General features: G+C 34.8%; 1 protein-coding gene across 1 annotated transcript; it reads left to right on the top strand.

The window, feature by feature from the left end:
* The first annotated feature begins 79 nt into the window (after positions 1-79).
* LOC149076161 (beta-catenin-like protein 1) lies at positions 80-27,548 on the top strand. The gene is made up of 17 exons (XM_089243709.1): positions 80-131; positions 4,309-4,432; positions 6,141-6,250; positions 9,324-9,430; positions 10,582-10,721; positions 11,846-11,943; positions 12,126-12,219; positions 12,522-12,613; positions 12,980-13,052; positions 13,396-13,457; positions 13,622-13,770; positions 15,459-15,640; positions 19,307-19,404; positions 22,406-22,486; positions 22,774-22,911; positions 24,388-24,460; positions 27,370-27,548. The coding sequence occupies exons 1-17, from the start codon at positions 102-104 to the stop codon at positions 27,456-27,458; spliced, it is 1,740 nt and encodes a 579-aa protein (XP_089099835.1). The 5' UTR covers positions 80-101; the 3' UTR covers positions 27,459-27,548.
* Positions 27,549-27,578: the final 30 nt, after the last annotated feature.

Genomic DNA, 27,578 nt, shown 5'->3' with positions numbered 1-27,578 from the left:
AGTATACAGTACACTAATAAAAAAAAAATTTAAATCACGAACGGCGGAAAGACCACTGTCGTCATCTGCGCCTCTTAAACAGAAGCAAAATAGTAAACAAAATGGATATTGGTGAATTGCTGAGTTATAAGGTATAATAGAGAAAAATAATGATATATTACTTAGTTTTCCATGTTATTTGGAAGGAATGATAATTTAATATTAATTATTTTTCCCCCACAAAAAACTGTTACAATATTAGACTCCAGTGATGCCCCAATAACATCTCGTTTCTATTTGTCAATGTTGCTTCTTAACGTTTCACCACTATCTGTGGAGAGCATTTTCAGAGATGCTTCGAGCAGCTACTTATAAGATTCCCTCGAATCACTTTTCTGTTATGATGCGAAGACTCACGCGGAGGAACACCTCTGAAGATGCACGCCGCAGATGTGGTTGAAACGTTGTTCATCCAACTCCGGCCATGAACGCCCGAGACAAAATTTCGAACTTCGTTTTTGCTTTTGTTCACGCGGTGCCGATTTTGTTGATTAAATTTATTGTTGGTTGAAGTTTATCAATTTAATGCAGTGGTCTCTTGCCCTAAAGTAGAGGTCTTCAACTTTTTTCTCAGTCAGGAGCACTGCCTGTGCTCATCATCAAAAGAAGAGCACCTTTGGCGGCAAGTTTGACATATGTATGCCTGAAACCAGTATGATTTTAATCCTTGAATGGAATTTGCATGAGATGTTTAATTGGGACGTTCATCAAGTGCTTGTGAGCATGGAATTGGTTACAGGCATCGAGCAGTCTGGGTCTTTCGGGAAGCACCACAGTGCTTGGGAGCAACAGGTTGAAAATGCCTGCCCTGAAGACTCATTTTCTCGCATCTTTCTTTCTCTAGCTGCCATTTACCAGCGTGCTCCATCGCCCCTAATAGCTATTGACCAAATAGTCATTTACCCATAAGTCCTTTAACTTAACCCTCATTTATCCACAGTTCTCTTGTCCCTATCAGTTTTAATAGGGACAAGAGAATGGGAATATTATATGTTATACATGAATATAATATATACAGCGTGTCCTGAGAGTGCCTTTATTACTCATCAACTGTTCATCGTAGAGGTATGATTTCAATTTGAAAAATACTCGACAGGTGTTCAAAATTTACCCTATGCCTGTTTTGAGAATGAAAATACAGTGTGTAACAAAATAAAAAAAATCTTTATATGGTCTCCCATGTGCAAATTCCATACTGTGGCGACAGCGTCCACCACTGGATGGTGCTGTCCACGTAATAGGGAAAAGAATGCGCCTGCGCGATGTTGGAACTGGACTTGGGTTTTTGCGGCTCAAATGAGACAGGCACGTGGTACACTCGTTCTTGTAGGTTCTGTTTATTTTTATTTAATTGTTTAATAAATGTTTAATAATATCTTTGAATCGTAGAGTTTTTCCTGTGCCGTCAGAGAAATTCGCTCATCTAAACATTGACATTGTGGGCAGACTCCCGAATTCCCAAAGTTACGAATATCTTCTAACTGTTATCTGCCGATTCTCAAGATGGATCGAAGCAATCCCAATTCGAGATACATCCGCAGAGACTTGTGCCCGAGCATTATACTCCAACTGGTTTTCACGATATGGAATTCCCAAGACCATCACGACAAACCAAGGTTCGCAATTTGAATTGCATCTATTCCACAAATTCAACAGTTTGTTCGGAATAAACCACATCCATACGACTGCTTACAACCCTAAAGCAAACGGGCTCATCGAACGACAACATCGTCAGTTCAAACAAGCACTGAAGGCTAGCATGACAAGTGATTGGGTCGACAGTCTTCCTTCGGCTCTCCTCGGCCTCCGAACATGCTTTCGACCAGACCTCAATGCCATCACTGCCGAAATGGTCTTCGGTCAAACGCTGAGATTGCCTGGAGAGATTTTCGTTGAACAACATGCTTCGGAGCCAGCAATAACCTATCTCGACAAATTGAAACGCACCTTGGACACACTCAAGCCGATCCCGACTTCAAGACATGGCATCACACGTAATGTCTACGTTCCACAAGCCTTGACGACCTGCACACACGTTTTCGTTTGCACCGACGCTCTCTACAACCGACCTTCGAAGTGCTGTCACGATCCAAAAAAATTTTCTGTGTACGTGTCAAGAACAGGGAATCGTCATCTCGATCAACCGAATCAAACTGGCCTATCTCTTCAACGACCAGTACCTGGACGGGCCTGAGATCAAAGTTCCATCAACACCAGAACAGCAGATGTTGACGACTATTCCAACCACCCGACATGTGTCGTTTGCGCCCACTACTACTCCTACTCAACGTACCCGTTCCAGCAGAATAGTCCGAGCTCCGGATAGACTAAATACTCAAATTACTCAACGATGTGACTCCGCCACTTAGGGGAAGGGTACTGTGGAAACAGCGACCACCACTGGATGGTGCTGTCCATGTAATAGGTAAAAGAACGGGCCTGCGCGATGTTGGAACTGGACTTGGGTTTTTGCGGCTCAAACGAGACAGGCACGTGGTACACTCGTTCTTGTAGGTTCTGTTTATTTGTATTTAATTGTTTAATAAATGTTTAATAATATCTTTGAATCGTAGAAGGAAGTGTTTGTCGTCAAAACCACCTTATTCCTTCTACAACAATATTTCGAAGTTTCACAGAGATATTCAAATTAGAAAAATGGAAGAAATTTGATAAATTTAATTCCACATTTAACGCTGTTCTTTTTCAAATTTCCTCCATTTTTCTGATTTGAATACCTCTGTGAAACTTAAAAACATAGAATTCGGTTTTGTTGGCCTCAGGACACAGGGCAACAACTTTCTAATTAGAAGTTGGAGCACAGGGGGAACCATATAAAGATTTAAATTTTTCATTTTGTTACACACTGTATTTTCATTCTCAAAACTGGTACAGGGTAAATTTTGAACACCTGTTGAGTATATTTTAAATTGAAATCATACCTCTACGATGGACTGTTGATGAGATAAAGGCTGTGCTAACACTTGCAGGACACCCTGTATATGCAGTCGAATCTCGTTATAACGAACCCCAAGAGACCAGAGAAAACACTTCGTTATAATGATTATTGGAAATGATTATTTAAAATGAATTCGTTATAAGATTTCTGCTATAACGGTATTTGTTAAAAAAGATTTGACTGTATAAATATCCTACATCACCTTATGGGGCCGTTCAAGTATTACGTCATCATCGATGGTGGGGGGGGGGGTTCCGATTTGCTGACTTTTGATGACAAGAGGAGGATGGTTTTGGATAATGCTTACATCACCAACCCCCCCCCCCCTTTATTAAAATATGAGTTAGGATTCAGAGGGGCAGTGCTGATGACGAAATTTTGCTGACGGGGGGGGGGGTTGGTTGGGAGGGGGTCAAGAATACAAAAATGGCTAAAAATTTGCTTACATAATACTTGAACGGCCCCTATACTGAAAACCTTGTACATAAAGTTTTTCAAAAATGACTCCCTGGCAGTTTTAGATCGAAAACATAGTATTACAGCTTGTGAAAATAAATATGAAAAAAAAAAAAACATCAAGGAACTGCTCTTTATAGAGAAAATTTAAATAAACCTTTTTTTGTGTGTGTTATTCAATGGGACGTCCCAACTTTTTTTGCTCTTCCTGTCTTCCTGTGAAGTTGGGAATTTTTATGTATGAGCAGGGCCGGTCCTAGAAATTCTGCCGCCTGAGGTGAATAATATTTTGCAGCCATTAAGATACATTTTTCTAAAAAGAGTTCTCTTTCTTCATCTCTATTACCTTGATATAGTTAGTCCTAAAGTGTTGGTTACGGCCCGCTTGGTGGGGTATGACGATGATTTAAGGTGTCGTGAGAGAATTTCCTAAATAAAAATGTCCTGGTGAGAGAGATAAAATCAATTTAATAACTCTTCTTTAAAGTGGGAGGGTGGGGACCATCAGTATAAATCATTGAAAAAGAGTATATTTCCCTTTCTTGGTGTTTTAATATTATTCTTGGAGTTGGGGGGGAGGGTAGAATTTTTTGGTATGAATTAAAATGGCATTAAAAGTTTGTTCCGCTCACTCAAAAGTTATTCCTTTATATTCATGGACTGTTAGTATTAACATTTAAATTGTGGTTTGAAAAGATGAGATGTTTTATGAGGATATGCTGCAAAACTATGTCTCGTGTGAAATGATTTCAAGTCACTTCCACACTCCATTGTGAACATATTGAAGAATCACAAATTCATATTTTGTTCATAAAATTTATTTTGTGTATTGAAATTTTGAATTTTCTCTTTTACAGCCTGCTAAAGAACCTAAACGTGCAACTCCTGAATCTGAAGATGGAGAAGCCTCAAGGCCTAGAAATAAGAGGCTAGCAAATGTCCCTGAATCGTATTACCATGAAAAGCGGCCACCAAAAATTGGTAAATTTTAATCAATTTCTTTTATCATTCAGAATTAGGCTGCTAAATCAATTATACAGTGGAACTTTGGTTAAAGAGCGTAATTCGTTCCACCAATGTGATCATTATCGTAATCGCTCCTTAGTCAAATCAAATTTCTTCGTAGGAAATAATTTAAACTTGGATAATTCGTTCCACAATTATTCATTCACATGAAAATGGTAGGCCTAATAAAAATGTCATTTATTCAATAATGCAGCACAATAATAATATAATAATGCAATATATAAAATATTTAAAAAATAATGCCATAAATGAACATCAATGCGCCAATGTTTTTACAAATTGACTTACTCTAATCCAGTGTTTCCCAAAGTGGGCAATATCGCCCCCTGGTGGGCAGTGGAATAGTCCGGGGGGGGGGCAACGAAAGCTATGGTTATACTATTGGATTCTATGGGCTTATTTGAGTTGGGGGGTGATGAGAGAGAAACATTTCTGAAGAAGGCGGAGATGCAACAAAAAGTTTGAAAAACGATGCTCTGATCGATCAGAGAGAGGGAGACTATTGTTTAGGGCAACTTACGCACTGCACTCACTGTCTGCAGAGACATCATTTCAACTTTTTCCAGGGAGGGGGGGGGGCAAAGAACATGTACTCAATGTATGTATATATATCTATAGGCCTACCATTTTTAGTGTATTTTCAAAAGCCAGGGGAAACCCCCAAATGATGGGTTTAACTGTCTGTTGCACATAAGGGATATCCATCAGTTCGTCTGTGGATATGACTATATTCATCCACTAGTTCTTGAATGTGAGGCTTATGCACTTCCAATCCCATGGTCTTCCCTGTAGACACAATCACTTTAGAAATGGTGGGTCATGTTCATGAGCTAGCCCCTCAGTCATGTTTTATAATGCAATCAACACAAAGTTTTTCTTCTTGATGAGTATAAAAAACAAGCCTGCCATTCGGAATCAGCAATAAATTGTAGTTCCCGGTCTAATTAGCCCTTATGTGCAGAAAATGGCTGTGGTGCGACAAAAAATGATCAAATGACAAAGTTTTCTCCAAGCAGACTTAAAAAAAAACAACAACTCCAAGCACACATACGCATAGTTACAATACTACATCTAGTTCCGTATTGTGAACAGTCATGTTTGTATGGGTGTTCATTTTTTGAGTAAGGCACGTTGACCACCTCCTCTTTACCAGAACATGACCCGTTGCTCTGTTTCAACGAAGAGATATGAGTAGATAGTCAAAGACCTGTACCATGCTGGAAAAACTTGGCAGTGTCCCTCACTCCCGGGAGATGAACCGCTGACCCCACCTTTTGTGACACCCTGCCCAATGTCTCTCTGAATCCCCCCTATTTATTGCATTTAAAAAATTAAAAACAATTAATATAAAAGTAAAATTTAAAAATTAAAACAGAAATGACATTAAAACTAAAAAAAAAAAATAAGCATAAAAAATTGTAGAACAATCAGCTACTGCAGAACAATCTGGAAAAATTTTAAGAAAAGTGTAGAAAGCACTATTAGATATGTATTTTTACAGCGGAACATATTTCCAGTCAGCAGAGGACTCATTACAGAACAATACAAAACAGACAAAACATTGTTTTTGGGGTTGTGGCTCTGGTTAATGGTGAAGACTTAAAAACATCTAGGTCTATCCCAAAATTTAGCTTTTAATACCATCTACTTTATGTGCACACAGCTCGAATACAATATGAGAATAGAGAAGCTCAGAAAACAAAAGAAAAAGAGAACTATGAGACCAAGGGAAATCGTGGTGATGTGGATGTACCTGAGCCGGAAGTATCTGATGTAAGTAAATTTACACAATGCACAGTGTAGCATTTAATTCTTATAAAAGCATTTGTATTATTTGCATATTATCTCCCTCATGCCAGAAGCACAAATGTGTATGTGCAAATTTTTTTTTTTTTTTTTTTTTTAATCAGCTGGATGGAAAACATTTTTATAGCTAAGTTTTGCCTGAAACACTGATGTGCAACCCTATTGAAACACATGTAGCAAAACATTTAAAAAAAATAACTTCCATAGAGTAACATGGGTAGAGTAAACATTTAATTGCCAACCCCCCCCCCTTTCTTTTTCCAAGGACATTGCACATTCATGCTTTTAGCATGAGGAAGGACAATAATATGTTGCATCTTGTTAGGTTTGGTTTCTCTGATCTAAATATCTGTTTTCTGTCTTGTTTATTAGGATTCCCCTATCGTGTTTTCTATGCATTCTAAATAAAATAAGTTTTATATTATTCTTCTCCGTTAGAGGGCGAAGATTTATGTTTCATATTTCTAACTAAGACAAATCACTAGAATAACATAAATAATGATGTCAATCTCAAGTTTTTCAATATAAACATTTTTCTCAGTTTTCTGGTGTGTTGTAGGATTTATGAATCAAACTAGATTATATTACTGTTTTCTCTATGACACATATCGGGTGATTCAGGAAGAATCGTTTGATTTCAAAGTGATGGTTTTTTTTTTTCAAATTGATGATGCAGAATCATATTGTCACTATCAATTATCATTTAATTATAAGTGATACAGGAATATAAAGTGAACATATCTAAGGTTTTTCCGAATTGTTGAATTTTGTTGAATATGACTCCCTTTAGCTGCACATGTAATGTCAAGGCAATACAAAAAATCTTGCAAAATACGTTCCAGTGGAAGTCAAATGCAAATATCATCTCCCTCCATAGCCTCTTGCATGTGAAGGCAGAATTTCAATAGTTGTAGCTAACACCAAGCTCTGAAACTTGTAAGTTATGCAATTTCTATGACTTGTTACACATTTTTTATCTTAACACACACCAAACAGTAGGCTCAGGAAAACCCTTAACCGGGTATCTTCAACCTTTTAGATATGACGGACCAAATTGAAACTTCCCATGAAGCTTGTGGGCCACCAACTCATGTAATTTAGTGGCATCTTAACAGAAGAGGCTAATGGGACAAGAAGTTAAACAGGGACAAAAATAATTGAAGATTTTTATTTATTATGAAATTATTTATTTTATTAATTATCGATTTTGATTAGTTCTTAAATCATTTTTTCACTATTTCTGGAAAAAAGGTTTTAATTATTGATTAAATTAATTTTGATTAATTTTAATCTGAAATCACTTTGGACGATTCTGTTATTATTTATTCCGGTAATTCTGAAATTATTTTCCTTCCCAATTTATCTTGAAATCATTTCTTTCAATAATTTTTCTTTCATTCTTTTATTGATTGTGAAATAATTTCTATCAGAAATTACAAAATGATTTCTCTCATGGATTTTTAAGTTATCTTTTTTTACTAATTCTGAAATGATTTCTTTCAGTAATTCTTAGGTTTCATCGATTTGTTCTGGAATTTCTTCTTTTGTTTATTCTAGAATTATTTATTTTATTTATTCTAGAATTATTTATTTTATTTATTCTAGAATTATTTATTTTATTTATTCTAGAATTATTTATTTTATTTATTCTAGAATTATTTATTTTATTTATTCTAGAATTATTTATTTTATTTATTCTAGAATTATTTATTTTATTTATTCTAGAATTATTTATTTTATTTATTCTAGAATTATTTATTTTATTTATTCTAGAATTATTTATTTTATTTATTCTAGAATTATTTATTTTATTTATTCTAGAATATTATTTCATTAATTCCAAAATTATTTCTTTCATTAATTCCAAAATTATTTCTTTCATTAATTCTAGAATTTATTATTTTTAATGTTTTCAACCATTTTTGAAAATGATCGGTGGGCTACGACAAAAAGTTCTGAGGGCCAAATGTGGCCCATGGGTCATGCATTGAAGACTCCTGCTCTAAGCGGATTCTACTGGCTGACATCCTGCAAATGAAAGAATACAAAATTCTTTCTGCTGTGTAGACACTATTTTACTTCTTTGCCAAAAGATGTTAATAAACAATACAGTAGCCTAGTTAGTTCATGATCAAAAGCTTAGACATATCCTTTTTTTATATTCATGTATTATTTATCGTTCTGTGTTTTTAATTTTAAGAAATATATAATTTTGAAATTGGATGATTCTTTCTGAATCACCCTGTACTTTGAATTGAGTGAAGCGGACACAGCCTGCTTCAATTTTCTACATACATAGGTATACCCTGCTACTTAACTGCAAGTTGTAAGCATTTCATTTGTTTGGGAATTTCTATTTATATACATACAGTAAAACCTTGATTAACTGAGGCATGTGACCAGTCCTGAGGTCACTTGATCATGTATGTCTTTCACTGACATATGTAATAGATCAGTGGATCTCAACCTTTAGAATCCCAGGACACAGTTAATTTCTTTTTTGTGAGTGGAAGGCCGGGTCATACACATGACTAATAAGAAATGGATGTGGGTAAAAATGAGACTGTGGACCACTTACAGCATGGTTCGACTGATATCAGGACCTATTAACAGACTTCTGGTTTGGGAAACACAGGTGATTTGAGAACTTTTTTTTTCAGAATTTTTACAATTACCTTATAATGAAGTTGGAACTTTTTTTTATAGATAAATTTACCTGATGAGCATTTAAATCATCACGTGATGTGCATTTTTGGCAATCTTTTGTATTAATTGAGATGCCTCTGGATTCATTGTTCCTTGTTTACCACTGTTCTACCTTCTACCTTTTTTTCAAATTTTATAAATACTTTTAGACAATTTTTTTTTTAAATTGATATTTCTATTGAAAAAGATATTTTGGGTTTCAGTTAGAAATTTTTTATTGTTTTCATCCACTCTGGCATAAATTGTGTTTTTAATGCAAAATGTGCACTTGTTGATGTTTTACTATTTTTTGTTTGCAAAGCATTGTTATTTATTTGATTTTTCTGACCTTCAGGAAGGGATTCTGGATGAGACGAACTTGAAAAAGTTGATCCTACAGTTTGAAAAAAAGGTTCTGAAAAACCAAGAGCTCAGAATAAAATTCCCTGATTTACCAGAAAAGTAATGTTGTAAATTTTTTTTCTTTCCTGGTAAAAACTAAAATTGAATTATATGAAGGAAAATTTAAAATTATTGGCACATTAAAAAAAAAATTACTTGTACACAAATGAAGAGGTTGTTAGGTTCACCATGATTTGGAACATGCTACATTGGTCAATGTTAACTCGCTGGTTGGTGTACATGTCCAGTCATGGGGTGCCATGTCCAGTCAGGGGTCTGTCCAGACTTTTTGTTATAGAGTCCTGTTCTTGTGAAAATGGTCATTAATTTTGTGAAAAATAAGTAATTTTATGTGAAGCAAAATAATCTAGCTTATTTATCACAAAAGGAATGAAATTGCAAATTTATGGTTTTATTAATTTGTATTGCATAAAGGGTCCATTTTGAGTTTCAGATTTTTGTAGAGGGGGGTTTGTTTTTCAGATCCCGTATTTTGTGATGTGTCTGGAAAATGGACCCAAATTTTGCCTAGATAGACTCCTGCCAGTACCATTTCTTGTGCTTGGTTTTTTTTTTTGTTCTCTGGAGGTTAATAGGTACACTTCTCTTTATATATCACACTTGTATGATCATTTTTAAACTTCTTGATTTACTTAAATGCACTTTTACGTGATGGATCACTATTCCCTAATTGTGTTGTAAGCCTTCAATTCCTTTCACACCCTTTGCCAGAGAAATTGGATCACTGTTCTTTGCTTCTACTTGATCCATACTTTGCTATCACAGCTTCCATGATGCTAGTTAGCTATATCTGGACAAGCACCAATTGCTGATGTAAAAACCATGTAAGCCTTATGTGGGAGTGTTTTGACATTTAACAAAGGGTTACTGCTTAAATCACTATCTTGAATGGGAATACCAGGCTACTATCAAAAGTGCTCTAAATAATGTCAATGATCATCTGGAACATGGACCAGTACCTAAAACATTGATAAGGTTTTTTTTTGTTACATTGGATTTTATGCAAAGTTCTGACCAGTTTTTATAAGTCATTGAGCGAAGCAAAAGAGTTTGGGCCTTCACTTCTGTTCTTATGTCTGTAACTGTGAAATTTACTTTTGTATATTTCCGTAAAGCATGATAGAGTTAGCTACATACTACTACTACTACTATATATTTTTTGATTTCTCCCCTCCTGGGGGCACCCCTAGGTTCATGGATTCTGAACTGGAGTTGAATGATATGATACATGAGATGCATGTGGTTGCCACTCAACCTGATCTCTATCATGTGTTGGTTGATTTGAACACTGTCTCTACTATATTAGGACTGCTGACACATGATAACACAGGTAATTTTTTTTTTCAAGAATTAAATTCAATTTTTCAGCTATATTATTTGTTTAACAACTTTTCAATGCATGTTATAGTTGAGGATAAAAGCATTTTTATGGTTATAAGATTGTAGATTCCCAAACTCTTAAAAACTCCTAGTTTATAATGCAGTGACTCGTCAGTTTTTTTGTTTCTGAACGTCTGAGAAGGAAGTCATTTCTTCAACTTTAAATAAAGTTGATGTTTTTGCAGTGTTATTTTTTCCCCCTTGAAGTCACACCTGAAGTTTGTTTGAAAATAATAAAAATTTGCTTGAAATGACAGTGAAACCCTGCTGCAACAATTCTTGATATAATGATAAATCCCCTCTACAATGATATTTTTTTCAAATATAATTTGGAATCACTTGTAGTCAAATATTAAACTCCTCTTGATATAACTATATCCCTAAATTAGATAAGCCCCCCCCCCCCCAATAATCTTTTGGAAATTTTGAAACCACTACATTGATGTGTTTTTGTATTTTGCTCAAAATATTCTTCAGTGTATGTGTTGTCACATATTTTAGTTCTTCCGAGGATATCTATTTAATGTCTGTATTTGGTACCACCTTATCATCAAAAGTGTTGATGAAGTTTTCAACATCATTATTTTTTGTGTAATACATGAAAGTATGTTGCAATATAAACATTTTCACTGGGGCAATAAATCTAACAGAATTTTGTGTTTTAATTTTTTTTTTGCAGTGAATAAATACTCAAAAGTGAATTTTTTGGTGGTACTAACACCAATTCAGAAAATATGCCAACAGCAGCATAAATTTCATGGCATGTGCTGATAATGTTACTTGCCTCTTGATATAACGATTATCCCTCTACAACAATATTTTCTCTTGGTTCACAGAATATTGTTGTATCAAGGTTTCATTGTATTATTATTATTGACATCTATAAGTTGTTAATATAAATGCAAAATATGTCTGTATTTGCATATGAATATAACTTAATAAATATAAATTTACTTTAAGACTTATATAACGTATAAAAACTTTAAGATATAACTTTTGCTGCAATTTCCATAGATTTTCGAATATTTTCCTTTCATGCCATCTAGTTCCATAATGATTTTGTAATTACTTTAGATATTGCCATAGCAGCTGTTGATCTATTACAAGAAATGACTGATATTGATACACTCAATGAAAGCCATGAAGGTGCTACAGTGTTTATTGAAGCAATGGTGAGCTTCCTATCTTTTTTATAATACAACCTGTTATGCCTTGTATAAACACCCAAAAATTTTGTCTCTATATCTAATTTTTTCAGAGAAAAGAACTGCATTGAAAAATTTTTAGATATTAAATGACATTCATATACAGTCCAACCTTGTTAATAGCCCCGTTCATATTTTTCATGTTATAGCTAGGAGCCCAGATAGTTGCCCTGTTAGTCCAGAACCTTGAGCGATTAGATGAAACAGTGAAAGAAGAAGCTGAAGGAGTTCATAACTCTCTTGGTAAGTTGATGTTTTTGAATGTTATTCATGAGATAGTACTAAATGCATGGATGTCTTTTTTTTACTTGCTAATAATTATAACTATTCATCATATTTTATCATTCCATTATTGGTCCATGAAAAATATCAACTTTATTTATTCAGCTGGAATTGTTTGGGATATCTATTACATTGTTTCTTTACTTACTAAATGTGAGTGCGCCACTCGAACAAGGCTGGATGAAACAATAAGAACTTTTTCAGACTTGTTACTAATTTGTCAAATTTTATTGGTCCTTTTAACAAGCAGTGACTCATTTCAGGAATCGTAGAAAATCTTGCAGAATTCAAACCAGATATGTGTATAGATGCTACTCAACAAGGTCTCATGTCATGGATCTTGAAAAGGCTAAAGGTAAGAGTTGAAAATATTTCTTCTCTGTTTACCCTCACAGCATTTTGGTAACACTGTCCATTCTTTTTGGTCATTCAGTATTTAGCAGGTAAAAGTTAAATTTTCTCATGTAAGTTGCATTGAGAATTACTGACTCAGTTTTTTGTAACTGAAAGTTTGCAGCTCATCAAATTTAGTTATGTTGTGCAGCTGGATGTCTCTAAATATGGTCATAGCTCTAGCACACGTGAATTCATTGTTATTTATGAAAATTTCATTATTATTCATTATTTATTTATTTATACAATAATGTTAGCTGAGGCCTAGATTTCATTATTGTATGAATAAATAATAAAATTATTATAATTATTATCACTATTTCAATAGGCAAAGATGCCATTTGATGCAAACAAGTTATATGCCAGTGAAATTTTGTCAATTCTTCTGCAGAGGCATGATGGTAAGTAGAATGGTGATTATTTCTCAATGGTTCTTGTGTGATGTCCCCCCCCCCCCACTCTTACAGTCATACCTTGGCTAATGAATATATTTCATTCCAGAAAATCATACTATTTAATAAAAACATGATTTCACATATGTTTCTGTGGGGGGAAAAAATTAAACAAAAAATTGTGTAGGTGTCTAATAATGTCAATTGTAAATTAAGAATTCCGTTTTTTTTTTCTTTTCCTTGAATGAATTCTTACTGTGCTTTGTTATTCCATGAGATATAAATGAGTGCATTGCAACATAAAATGTTCTGTGCAAGAATAGAACATCTGATAATAGTATTTTATTTTCAGAAAATAGACAGTACCTAGGAGAGAGTATCGAAGGGATTGATGCTCTTTTGCAACAGCTAGCTGTAAGTGATACTTGTTATGTGATCTATATCCATTTCATGCAAAAAAAAAAATTTCCCCTTAGTACAGATAGAACCTTCTGTTTCAGATAGATCAAAGTAATATTTGTGTGTTTTAGGCATTGCAAAACATTCACAATATATGTTTTCTTGATTTTTTTTTTCAGTATTTCAAAAGACATGACCCAGCTAATACAGAAGAACAAGAGATGATGGAAAATTTATTCAACTGCCTTTGTTCGTCTTTAATGTATGCTCCTAATCGTGAAAAATTCCTGAAAGGTGAAGGCTTACAGTTGATGAATTTGATGCTGAGGTGATTGAAAGAAATTTCATTCTTCTTTATACATTCATGGTTTTTTTAAAAATTAAAATGACTGAGTGGTAAGACAGAGAATTAAATTCTATTTACTGTTGCAGTAGGCGCTTGATTTTACGAACCTGGACGGATGCAAAAAATAGTTCTTAAAAGTTAAAGTTCGTGAAGGGGAAAGACATTTGGAAAGAAATAGTAGACTAATTAGGGCCAGAAGATTAGTTCATAAAAAGGGACAGTTCTTAAATTGGAGGTTCATAAAATCGAGCATCAACTGTAGTTAATTTCAAAATTAACTGGACTAATTAATTTTATTAGGAAAAGTTTATATATATCATATCGGCATATGGATATTTTCATGTCATTTAATTTGGATTGATTTGAAGTTGATTCCCTTGCTTTTTAAGTTGAATTCCTTCTAGGTATTGCAATGCAAAAATATGTCATGTGGAACTTGGTGAGTACCAAAGCCAAGGACTTGAAGGGAAAGCTTGGACGGAACCATCCCAACCATTTATTTCCGAGTTACTGTGCAACTGCACTTTAGGGTGGCCTGTGTTTGGCCAGGGGTACTGAGAGATGTTTTAGGAGAGAGGTGGTTATAGTGACGGACTCGCGATGCGAGGATCCGGGTTCGACCCCCACAGTGGTGGTTGGCTGAAGTTGGTTTTCTGTGGTTCCCAACTTCAAGGCGCAAATGCTAGCCGATCTCCCCGTTAAAAAGTCTCGCCAAAGAGAGCAACAGTCCTACAACGATAAATCATTCAATCATAACACTTCACTCATAGTTAGAAAAACTGGTGGCAGATGGCAGCACTACACATAACAAGCATTACAGAGAAACAAAAAAAAACTTCACGTCAGGTTTCACTACACGTACACGCACATTCCCGCATGTACCGATTCGTTGGGGGTTCCGCGGGGGGGGGGAGCGGGGTGCATGTGTGGTGTAGCAGTAGTAGGTAGGGCCTCCAAAAAATGGCTCGGGGATCCATGTTGTTCTTAAGTCAGCCACCTCGTTGGGCAATTTTTGCCGGTTGTAGCGTGGTATTTGTATTTGTATATTTGTATTTGAAAAGAATTATGTAAGAAGAGGTAATAAATGGAGTGACTTTCAATCAGTGTTTGTGTCATGATACTTCAGGGTGCCATGTGAAAGCTAGGGGTGCTACAAGATACTGGAAAGAGTTCTAAGCCAATTCCTTAAGATTCTGTCAAACATAAAAAGTTATGTAAAAACTGATTTCCTGACTTAGCATGAGGTGTGACTTGTTTTCAAATTATTTGTTAGAAATTCTAGGTGTCACAGAGCAACTATTATTTTGGACGATATCAAGAAATGCCTTACATTGGCGTACACAAAGGGAGGTCGGGTTCTAACCCCCCGGCTAAGATTATAGTGTTATTTTTGCAGGAAAAAATTTAAACCCCCACCTCAGAAGGAAAAAAAAAATCTGAAACCCTCCTCAAGAAAATTCTGCATACGGCTATGATGCCTTATACATGGAAAATTTATTAGTCAGTGTATTTATTTGATCATGCATTTTTTCAGAGTTCTTTATGTCATTTTATGTATCGCAGTGGAAATTTGTATGTTAAAATCAACAAATGCTGTATAGTAATTATATTTAAATAATTTTCAGGTAAAGGTAAGGTTTATTTCAACTGCTTTGTCTTATGTGTTGCAGGGAGAAAAAACTGTCAAGAAGTGGTGCTTTAAAAGTTCTGGATCACTCCATGTGCAACAATGAAGGTGCAGATAATTGCAATAAGTTTGTGGATATTCTGGGTTTAAGAACTATTTTCCCTCTTTTCATGAAGACACCAAAAGCCAGTAACAAAAAAGGTCTTACCGCTGAAGAGCACGAAGGTTAGGTTTTTATATATGATTTTTTTTCAAGATAAGTTAATTTTATCAGTTAAAACACAGATGCAAAACATTTTGGGGCTAAGCTAGCTTGTGAGCTCCAAAAATAATAATTGTTTCATGTTTGTCAGTCCAAATAACAAGAGGGAAAAAATGTGGCTGTCATCAGCTAGTTAGCTGCTTAGAAGCCATTATCTAGTGGAGATTTTGTCTGCTAAGTGGTTCCTTGTTTTGAGCTCAGAATTCCCCTCCGTGACTTCAATTAACCAGGCCTTACAACAGAAGACACATTTACAACACACAAAGTAAAAGAAGAGTATATATAAAAAAAATCTATATGTTCTGTTACCTGGAAATCATGTCTTTTATTTTAACGAGACACAATCTTTTCACAATATCTAGTTTTCACAAATAAATAAAAACATCACCAAAATTTTGCCAGCATGAATTCGATCCAATGGAGATGGAAAAAAAGGTATTCACAAAGAAAATGATTGGGCTGGCTTGATTTATAGGTCTCTATAACTGATGGGCATTTGAATAAAGCAATCTAGTTTATTGGTGATTGGTTCCTCTCCTGATATGCCAATTAGTTTAGACTTGGCAACCCCCCTCCCCCTTAAACCTATGTATGTCAATACTTAATTTTAGTTTCACTGTTGTTGTTAGGTAGTGTGGAAATCACATTGACTCTACTTTTGTTTCCAGTTAAAATACCCATAATGGAATTTCCACTGTATTACAGCTTTCTTATCCATAGAGATATCTCATGTATGTTTATGTGGCTGTAAACTATGTTGATGATTATTTGCTGGTGTTTGTGTGTAAAATGAATTACTGATTAATAATAAATATATGCTATCACATTCATGATTAGTATGACATATTTTGTATTTTTCATGTTTTTAAAACTGTTTCTCTTTAGCAGGGGTCTGTCCAGACTTTTTGCACAGGGTCCTGTTTTTGTGAAAATGTACCTTATTTTTGTGAAAATGTACCTCATTTTTGTGAAAACGTTCAAAATAGCAGTGAAAGTAATACTAATTAAACAGCAACCTCATTTTCCTATTTCATTTCATTTTTATTATCATTTTCCTAGTTTTGGATGCACTCACAGCTTGTTTGTGTTTCTGGCTATATATATGCTTGTTGACACATCGTGTTGGGTGATCACCAAATTGCACCCCTTGGTCAATCCAGGGTCCCTTATCAAAAAAATGTAGAACATATTTTGCAAAGAAAGCCAGATGCAGAAATGCTGTAACATAGCCAACTGTGAAGCTTCTCAAAACGTGCGATGTTCACCAAATTCGGTATTTTTGGACCCATTTTTCTAGCTTCTGTAGATGAAATTTTCTTAAAATCCGGCTCTACCGACGAATTCGTAGCATCTTTCAGCGCTTCCGATAAATCAGCAATGTCTTCCACCGCTTTCGACGAATCGGTAATGTCTTTCGAAGAAACGGAATTGTCTTCCGCCACTTCCGATAAATCGGTCATCTCTTCCGCCGCTTCCGACGAATCGGCAATGTCTTCCGCCACTTCCGATAAATCGGTAATCTCTTCCGCCGCTTCCGACGAATCGGCAATGTCTTTCGAAGAATCCGAAATGTCTTTCAGCGCTTCTAATAAATCGGTAATGTCTTTAGGCGCCTCCGATAAATCGGTAATGTATCGCGCCGTTTCCAAGGTTTCGACAGCGTGGTTCGAAACCGATGAAGGAAGCAATGTTTCAGTAATTTTTTCCGGGTTAGCACAATTGGAATTATCTGTATCTGACGTCTTTTTGGTGACGTTTTCAGATCCTCGTTTAAAAAACGATGTTATGGAGCTGCATCCCCGAACGTCAGTTGGCCGTATTTTTTTAATGTAGTAATCACTATTCCTTGAATTTCCACCTGTTGGTGGTCGACCACGCTTCATATTAAATTTTCAAAAATGAAAGCGCAATACTGGAAAAAAAACGTGCACAAAAAATCCAATTCTACAATAAGCATCAACTACGCCGATTTTACGACTAACAAGAGGTTGTGATTCAAAGACCATTTGAGGAGAAGTGCGGGGCTAAAGCGTTTGCATAATGGCATAAGTTGTGCGATAAAATATCGGACGCGGTCAATCCGTGGTCAACCAGCGGGATGTCCTAACAAGAAGACTAGAAACAAGGAAAGCCCTCTCAAGGTCACGCTCTTTCTCCGATCGCCTTTTCAAGGTCATGTTTTCCGGTATCCAACCAACAACTTCTATAGATAAGATTACTCATCTATGGGGGAGGGGGTGGTGGTGTTGGGCCAACAATGCATGCTTAAAAAAAAAAGATCAATGGCTTTCTATTACAACTAGGGTCATAACTGATAAGAATTTTGTCGCACAGCAGTCGCAAAAGTTCGTTTTTTACGACGTAATTTTCATGAAGGGTTCGTTTTCTGGAATTTTGTGATGGATCCGTTTATTATCCTCCAAATTTTGTGAAACATCCTTTTTTTTAGTCCCGGAATTTTGTGAAGGGTCCGTTTTTTAGCCCCAGAATTTTGTGAAGGGTCCGTTTTTTAGCCCCGGAATTTTGTGAAAGGTCCGTTTTCCGGACCCAAATTCCGGCTGGACAGACCCCTGTTTAGGGACACCACTTGTGGCATCCGTCCAATTAGGAAATTCATCATTCACCATAATTCTCTAGGACTTATCCCATAACCTTGAATCTATCTAATTCATCAAGTAGCCCTCAATCTTATGTGTCGTGTTAACAATTTTCAACCAATCAAATTAAAGACACATTGGGAGATGCATGTTCATTTTTGTTTTTTTAACATGTGGTTCTAAGTCTTTTCAGCTTCTTGAGGTGGAACAAGACTTAAGTTTTATTAAAATTTATAAATTTGTGGATATTTGTATGTTTACAGTTCAAAAAACTTCCAAATTCCATTGTTATCTGAAAATCCATTCCAATTTTTTTCTTTGATTGAAATTAAAACTCTTGTGATACTTTTAGAATTTTGTACTTTTAAAATTATGAAATTTTTAAATTTAAAACTCTTTCACTTTTGTGTATTGTATTAATCTGTCATTTTATGTGCAGGAGAACGATTTAGGCCAAAGTTAAAGCTACTTCTGATGCCCATTTATTGAAGTCTATTTCAAACATCTACTTCACTTTAATTCTCTCTTTTCTACAAATAAATGAGCCTGAACCAGTTTAGCTAGTGATTGATGTGTTAACCATTCACTTTGTTGATGCACAACCAAATCCGTGTTGGCATTTTCAATTTAAATTTTGGGCACATAATCTGCAGAAAGATTATAATCATCTCTCACATATGCAAATTTCTCTATGTTCAGATAAACGAAATGTTTCAGCATATGCAGACTTCTTGTTTTTACCTTTATCATGAATAATGCAATCTTAAGGAATGGAAGATGATGCGGGAAAAATTTTTGATTCATGAAGAAAAATTGTAAATCATATCGTAAAACATTTATTTTTATTCCCACCTGTGTGGGAAAACTGGGGAAGATTGTGCAGCATTATATAAGCCTCAATAAGAAATTCAAATGTTTTTCGCATATAATCCGAAAGATTATGTGCAGAAAATCAGTTATTTTTTATAAACAGTGGATCCTAGAAAACATGATGCCACAGTTTTATATTTCATAAGTTTTTGCTTTTTCCAGAACATGTTTGTTCCATAATTGCATCGATGTTGAAAAATTGCAAAGGCACTCAGAGGCAAAGACTTTTCAATAAATTCACTGAAAATGATCATGAAAAGGTTTGTACTTGTCAAAATTTCCTATATGAGACACTAAGTTCAATATATGTTCATAAAAGTTGTGTTTTATTGATCAGCACAATGTAGTTTTCTATTTTAATTTATGCATTCAAAACAGGAGTGTTGCCATAATTTCCTGTATATAGCTTGCACTTTTGTGTTGCCTGTAGGAGAGAAAATACCCATTGAAATAAAAAGGATTGGTATACAACCTGCATTTGCAAGTTTATTATTTCGTACGACAATTTTTTTCCCAGTAGGTGAGGCTAGATGAATTGAAGCAAATAATAAAATATATACCATTTCCTTGCAAACCAATTTCTAGTGTAAAGTTTACAAAGGATAAATAGCAGTTGAATGCAATTAGTGGACAAATTTTTTGTCCCGTTTCAGGATAAAAAAAGAAAATATGTCATTCCTAGAGCATTAAAAGCTATATCCCAAGCTATAATTCACAACTTAAAAGAATATGAGAGAGCAATTGAATGCTCTCAAGTAAAGGGCTTAGTATCAGACTGCACATATTCATTAAGAAGTTCAAATTACCGAATTCCGTTGTAGCCAAGACAAAGACAACTTTTTTTTTGCACTCAAGAAAAATGAAAAGTTCCATATTTAAGCTACCAAAAAATAAAAAAAGTAGCACAACTGCCAGTAAAACTCTTCCCGACGCCTGTAGTAACCAAGTGGAGTTAGGGATTCAAAGCTGTCATTTATCTGAGCTAATATATGAATCATATTGTTTTTCTCAATGAATATAAAGACAATAACTTCATCATAAGTTTCTTAAAGGAAAGTTTTGATAATGAAATTATAGCTTATAAAATATCAGTTTAGCTGACTTATGTTTCTGAGTTCGGTAGAAAAATAATGGAAATATTTGTTGGTTTGGTAGGATAAAACTATCCATTTGTGCATGTTTTGTGGAGTAAGTTAATAGACTTGAAATCTTCTCTGGAGCGCAAATTTCAAAGGCATTTTTACGAGAAAACAGAAAAATTTTTACAAAGGAGAATGGTAAGAATTACTGAAGAGTATCTTATTATGCTGAAGGCACAGCAGTAGCAGAGAAGATTTTAAATATAAACGTGTGTGTTTTAGTTTTTGGATTTGAAATACAATGAGTTTTTTTCACAAATAAATGCAAAATTTTCTATTCAAACTTTTTATTTTTTTGTTGTAAAATTTACGCATCTCTAGTGACAAGGCTAGTGATAATAAAAACTTATTATCAATGTTATCAAATAGTTTTTTTTTACCTGATAAATATGTTAAGTAACAAGAGACTTATGTAGATTGAAGTGTTTCATATTTTGAATTATGACTACTGAGAAAAAATATTTTGATATGCTAGATATATTCTAATGTTATGCACAATAAGTTTATTGTTTTTAGTGTCAGTGATTATCTAAATAATTTAATAACAAAAATCAGCATTATATTTTATATGGTGTAAAAAACACTTTTTTAGACACCTATTTTTGTTATAAAAAGAGTACAGCAGATGTTTATAATCGTTTCCGAGCAATTGCTTGCCATTTGGAAGAAAAGTTCTTCATAGTACAATGAACTCTAACAGAATTTCAAATCTTCTGACATTTCTAGAAGCAAATTTATTATTGCTGCATAACAAAAGAGCAAGTTACTACAGAGGTCTCATATTCTCCTCCCCGAACAAGATAGACAGCACATAATATGGAAGGTCGTAGTTCTCCACCAGTAACTTGATCACTATCGAAAAATAACTGAGCCTTCCCATTTAAGACTTCATAGATTTTTGGAAATTGGGCAAGAGTAGAAGACAGGAGCAGTAAGTTTTTTAATAATTGTGGACAAATGGAAGAGCATCAAGAATTCAGACCTCAAAAATAGAACAGATCGATCGTTAGCATTACTGATGAAGATTCAAGATCCTGATCATATATTGTCAGTTGTAATTTTATTTTTAGACGTAATAGATCCCGACGTGACGATGGGCATGCACAGGACGCTTAAGACGAAGATTATCAAGTCCTCTATTCTTCGATTTCTATTGATGATTCAGATTTTATATACATCTGTCTGCGGACGGTGCTTACAATTTATTATTCATCCATTGATGAGACAAAACAAAAAAAATTGCCTGGATTTTCCAGGCGTGCCCGCCCTTCGGGAACACTCTGATGTCTGTATCGGATAGAGCGAAGCGCGTCTGGTAATAAAAGTAAAAAAAGATGTTTATAATCTATACACATATATAAGCAGTTAAAGAAAATTTTTTGAAGGGTGAGAATAATCTTAAATTGAAGAATATCAAATCGTCCCGAAGTCTTTCCTTCAGCGTTTATGCTATGCTTTATTCAAGTTGTATATTTTATAAGGAAAAAAATGTATTGTCCAAAATAATTCTGTAGAAAATTGAAAATTACTTTGCAGTCATATTAAATATTTATTCTTTGTATAACATTATCACTTTATACATTACATGCAATTAACATGTGTATTCCCAATGGGAGTTTTTATATTGAAAAGGAATATATTAAGTTTCTGATAGTTTTTGACATGAAAGTTTAAACCATGGTTTAAACTGTAAAAAAACATGCATACCCTGGTTCATGCGAGGCCTGTCCTTCTTATCTTGGTATCATCACTTATCTACCCATTCCGGGCACCATCGGAACAGATGCAGGGTAAAAGGTTAGCGAATAAATTGCTCGTGTTTCACCACATTACTTATGCCGTACACAAATCTGAGTTTTCTGGGTCATTTTACTGGTGCAGTTTATACACCAGTGTTAACTCTGGTGACCCGTGACACTGCAGCTAATCATTATGGTAGCCCTCGAACAGAAAGAAGTTGGCCACCCAATGTAAGCCATTAATAATCCTAAGTATTATAATATTGCTCTGTAGAGCATAGATCTCTGAATACACTCTGAATTTTCCTGTTAAGCCATGTAATATTGACATTCATGATTTTTGCAAAATAGTGCAGGTTTTATTCAAGTTTTATTTTTTGTAGATTGATAGACTGATGGAATTACATTTCAAATATTTGGACAAAGTTCACCATGTTGATGTTCAAATTGAGAAAGAAAAAGCTGTGAGTAAAAACTTGTTTTTATTGCATTTCAATAGTACACCTTTATTTTAAACAGAATCTAGGCAGTTTGAATAGACGTTTGTTTCATCTCTTTGCAGGAACCAATATTGCATAAATTTGTGATTTTGCATAGACTCAATAATCTAATTACTTCTAATTACTTGAGAAAATTTCACTCTTTTAATTTATGTTTTTATATTCAATATCGGTTGTGATATTTGGTTTTGCATTTATCAACTCTCCAATACTAATTTCTTGAAGTTTTGACATCCAAATTACTTTTGTAGAAATTGCAGTATGAAGATGAAGAAATGGATGCAAGTATGGAAGAGGAGTTTTATCTCAGGCGTCTGGAAGGTGGACTTTTCACACTTCAACTGATAGATTACATAATGGTTGACACATGCTGTTCTGGTCCCCCAACCGTGAGCTATAGTTTTATACTTAATGAATTTGTGATCTTACACAGGTTATTTAGTATAATTTTTTACTACTTTGATCTTGTTAGCTTCGTAGGTGAATATTTTGATGCTTTGACTATACCACTACTTAACTGTACATGGCACCTTGTAAACATTCCTCTGGGGAATTTATAATGAATTGTGTGAGGCTTTTTCAAATGAGTGAATGACTCACATTTGCTCCTTAAAGTTGTCAGTTTTTAACACACTAGAAAGATTATATCTACATTCTACTTGAAAGAACTGATGCCAGTCTGAGTGATGGAATGATAATTTTCACTGTGTACTGTCAATTTTACTGAGTTCTATTATGTTTAAGTGTAAATACTAATGTAGGCATGCAATGAAACATAAAAAATATGGTTTTTCACTTTAAATTTTGTAAATAAATTTCATTTTTGACTAAAGTTCTTGGTTGACCATACATTTCTGGTTGCATAAGCAGTAATTATCAACATTAACTGCAATGGCATTCTCCCATCACAGTTTTGACATTTTTCAATAGCTCTCAAGTTAGAAATACATTTTTGCACACTTATTTCTATCAATACACATGGAACATGTATTGCCGATATTGTCTGTCCCTCATACAGTTGGTGCAGTTTGACTAAATCTGTCCTTGCGCCAATAAATCGAAAATCTAATCTAACCCTCATACAGTAGCACATGTTTTTGTGAGTGTTGGTGTAGCCAAATTTGGCATTGATCTCTGAATTAAATATGTTTCTCTAAGTTCTTCAACGTGTTTCAAAAAGAAGCTTTAGCTGATTGATTTAGCTTTTGATTTTCAATTTCTCCAATAGTTGATCAGTGAGCCATTAGTTGTTGCCATTTAGCCAAAGCAAGCACATCTGTATTGGTGTGAAAAAAGGAAAGAGAAAATTTGATAGCACAATTTATTGAAATATTCTATGCAGAAATGTCCATGATGCCTACTGTCAAATTTATTGCTCATGGTTGTTAGTAGTAAGAACAAAAATGTCTTGGGTGATTTGGAAAAAACAAACAAAACTACAACTTTAAAAAGTTGTTGAATTAGAACATAGTTGCCCAAAAATTTTATTCCCTTTGCCCACCCCCCCACCCCCACCCCCCACTGCATGGGCAGAGATAGGGCGAGGGGGGGGGCATTGCACCCCCAGAGTCAAAGGTGGAATTGTGGAATTGACTGATCTAATGTATATATGAATCGACATCATCATCATCGTACACCCCCCCCCCCAGACTACCAAGTCAATCTCCGCCTATGCCCCACTGGAACACATTTCATCATCAAAATGACTGACTTGCTGGCCTAGTCCTTCCAGTGTTGTTTATTTAATGATGCTAAAAATATTACACAGTATAAAAATAAAAGTTGTATTTATTCTGTTTAAGTTGTTCTTTTTTATTTTTTCTTCTGTATATCATTGTAATGTTCCTTTCACTTTCTTCTTACAGATAAAACAAAGAGTTTTACAGATTTTGAATCTGAGAGGAGGCTCCATAAAAACTATTAGGAACATCATGAGAGGTATGTCTGTATAAGTTTTCAGTTGATATGCATAGCTATCAAGTTTTTTAGGGGTTTAAAATTAATATGGCTTCATTTGAGAGAAATGTTTGTGATGGCTTTCTTTTCTAATTGTGAGTTTTTCCCCCCTCATGGTTATGAGTGATATTATAATTGTACTGTAAAGCAGTGTTTCTTAACCTTTTTTTGCCCGTGGCCCCCTTTGAGCCATATTTTTTTTCTCGTGGCTCCCCTGTCTTACCCAGAGTTTTCAACTCTCATCTAGAAGCAAGACACTTTATACGTATTGAAATGATTTTTTTCAGTGAATTTATACTGAATGAAAATTTTGCAAAGAAAATTGGCCTCCAGACCACTGGCCTAGAATTTATTGATCTCCCCGCTAGTCCGAGTTCTATCAGGACCGTCTCAATATCATGGGGCCCCCCCTCCATAGGCAAAGTGATGCTTTGGTAGTCCCATACCTTAGCTGGAAATAAACAGCCTACATATTTCCTATTTATTTTCAAAATTAATTGTACTATACAAAATATCATAAGGTAGGGTCACTTATGGTCATGAGGCCCCTCAAAAGAGTGGGACTGACAGAGCTACAGCCCGGGGCCTAATATGGTTTTCATCTTTTTTTTTTTTCATGCAATAAATTTCATATAGGGAAGGGGGGTCTGAAAAATTTAGCCGGGGACTTGAGAAAAACCCCATCCTAGGGAACTTGTTGCAAAATGTAGGCGGTGAGGCCTGGGTGGGTCCATGCCCTAAAGAAGGCCCTGGTTTTATGGGTGGTTTTGTTGGATTCTCTCTCTCACTGTAAGTGTTAGTCACTAATATAAAAACTTTATTTCTTCACACCTTAATTTTTCTTCTCATCTCTCCAAACCACCTATCATGGCCCCCCTTCTCCATTTTCTTCCGTGGCCCCCTTGAAGTATCCCAGTACCACAAGAGGGCCATATGGACCCCGGTTGAGAACCGCTGCTGTAAAGTACCCAATTATGTCTATGAACAAGTTTTTTTATGGGATATATTTTACTTTGCTTGAATTCTTTAGACTTGAAATTAAGAATCAAAATTAGTCTGCCCTTGATGCTTACAGGTTTCGTATTTGCAATCTGTTTCCTAGTCTTTTTAAAACACTGTAATAGTACTGGGGATCATAATTTCTAGTATCAGAACAAAATATAAATTGTGTTAACTAAATGTTAAAAAAAAGCCTTTCTAAATGTGTTTTCTAGTGTTTCTAATAATATTTCTAAGAGACTTGTTTGAACATTTCTGAAAGTGAACACGGTGAAAAAAATGAAATATTGACTATCCTTTTACTTAGCTTGATTGCTGCAGTTTCCCATTTCTGGCAGCAGTGAATCTTCAGTGAGATATACTGAGGCAAAAAAACCCTCAAAACTTGATCAGCCATTGCTGTAGGAGGCAAAGGAGAGTACTAATAGAAAAGCTTGGGCTAGAAAAACACTTTTCCTATATTGGTTGGAAGGGTGTTTTTCTCCAGTACTCAAAAGGCACCTTGACAGTAAAGACTGGCTATGCAGAGTTTTTGTGTACTACTGTACCTTACATGCACTTCATCCATATTCCTCTATGGAATGTCTAATGAATGAGAGTGCATGTTAGACTGTGTGTGTATGTGTTGTAAACCTATCATGAAGGTTGTTTCTGTGTAATGCTTGTTATAGTGCTGCCATCTGCTTTTTGAACTATGAGTGAAGTGATTGAATATTTGTATCATTGTAGGCCTGTTGCTCTCTGTGGCGAGTGGCGAGACTTTTTACTGGGGAAATTGACTCTCATTTGCATCTCAAAAGAGAACCACAGAAAAAAAAGTTCTTTTAATTCTGGATAACACTTCTGAACACCGTGGCATTGAGAGAAGTCTACTATCCTCCTAACTCAACATCTAGCATTCAGCTGCTTGATCACGGGTTTGCAAACATTTATGGATAGCTATACACTCAATGATGATTGTGCATGCGATCGAAGACGATGCAAATAAAAAAAGGATTGTCAAAATCATGAACAATTTTACAGATGAATTACTGTCATTGCTAGAGCCACAGAATCTATAAGGATGAGAATAGTCAACTCCTGTTAATGAAAAAAAAAAGGCTAATGTTTCCTGAGGACACTTCCACTTCTTTGGAACCAACTAAAGTGATTATGAAAGACATTGTCACATTAGATAGCAGGTAAATAGAGTAGTGTTCAATGATGACGAAGTGGAAATTGGGGAGAATTAATTAACAGAGCAACTCAAAAATTGAAAGAGGAGGAATTAATTGGGCTAACTAATCCGGAAACTGAAGTGATACCTCATGATGATCAAATGATCAAGATTAGGAAGTGAAAAACAAGTTCATTGCAAGAAATATAGCACAAGGGATTCATAAGTTGAAATACTCAATGCGTTTTTCCATAACATTGGCCAGTCTATCGCATGTTCTTCACATGTAGAAAAATTGGTAGAGAAAACCCCCAGCACTGTATTGTAACAAATTTTCTGATGAAGAGAAAATGCAGAATATTTCAAAAACCATTGACAGGCATCACTGGACGTCCCTTTCTACTTCTACCACACAAGGGAGATGCCTAAAAAAACAAAAGTTAATGGTTTGGGTTATTCCCAGATTTTCCGTATTCATGGTAGCCTCTGGAGCTAACCTTGTTGAATATTGGTGATCAACTGTTTATCCATTTTTGCTTCATTAAAACTTGCGAAAGCAGTTTGTAGTGATTGAACTTATTAATTTTTTTTTCTTTTCTGGTCGTCATATGACCCATTTCTGCATAATTATATTGAAATATGATGAATATCAAGTTTTGCTCCATTTGTGTGTACTTTTTTAAATGTTCATAGTTTGTATACTTTGATATGATACATATTCATTGTCTTTTCACAGAATATGCTGGCAATATGGGCGATGCTAATGATGAAGATACCAAGGAATTAGAACAACAGCGCTTGCTGCAATTTGTGGATCGTTTCTAAAAGAACATTTGTGACAAGACTTCATTTTGTAATTGCACTTGTACATCACTTTCTCATCACATTTTGAAATAAAGCCAGAAAGAAAAATAATGGTCTATTTCTTTCATGTTCATTAGGTAT

This window comes from Pholcus phalangioides, unplaced genomic scaffold, assembly GCF_987345545.1.
Source record: "Pholcus phalangioides strain wild (caught in Gottingen) unplaced genomic scaffold, Ppha-v1.0 ptg000015l_1, whole genome shotgun sequence".
In the NCBI taxonomy this organism is placed as follows: domain Eukaryota; kingdom Metazoa; phylum Arthropoda; class Arachnida; order Araneae; family Pholcidae; genus Pholcus; species Pholcus phalangioides.
This window is presented reverse-complemented; position numbering and strand designations above follow the sequence as displayed.

Coding starts and splice junctions, on each gene's coding strand:
- LOC149076161 (XM_089243709.1), top strand. CDS start 102: ATGGATATTGGTGAATTGCTGAGTTATAAG. Junction 10,722..11,845: donor GCTGACACATGATAACACAG/GTAATTTTTTTT, acceptor TAATTACTTTAG/ATATTGCCATAGCAGCTGTT. Junction 19,405..22,405: donor CTGAAAATGATCATGAAAAG/GTTTGTACTTGT, acceptor TATTTTTTGTAG/ATTGATAGACTGATGGAATT.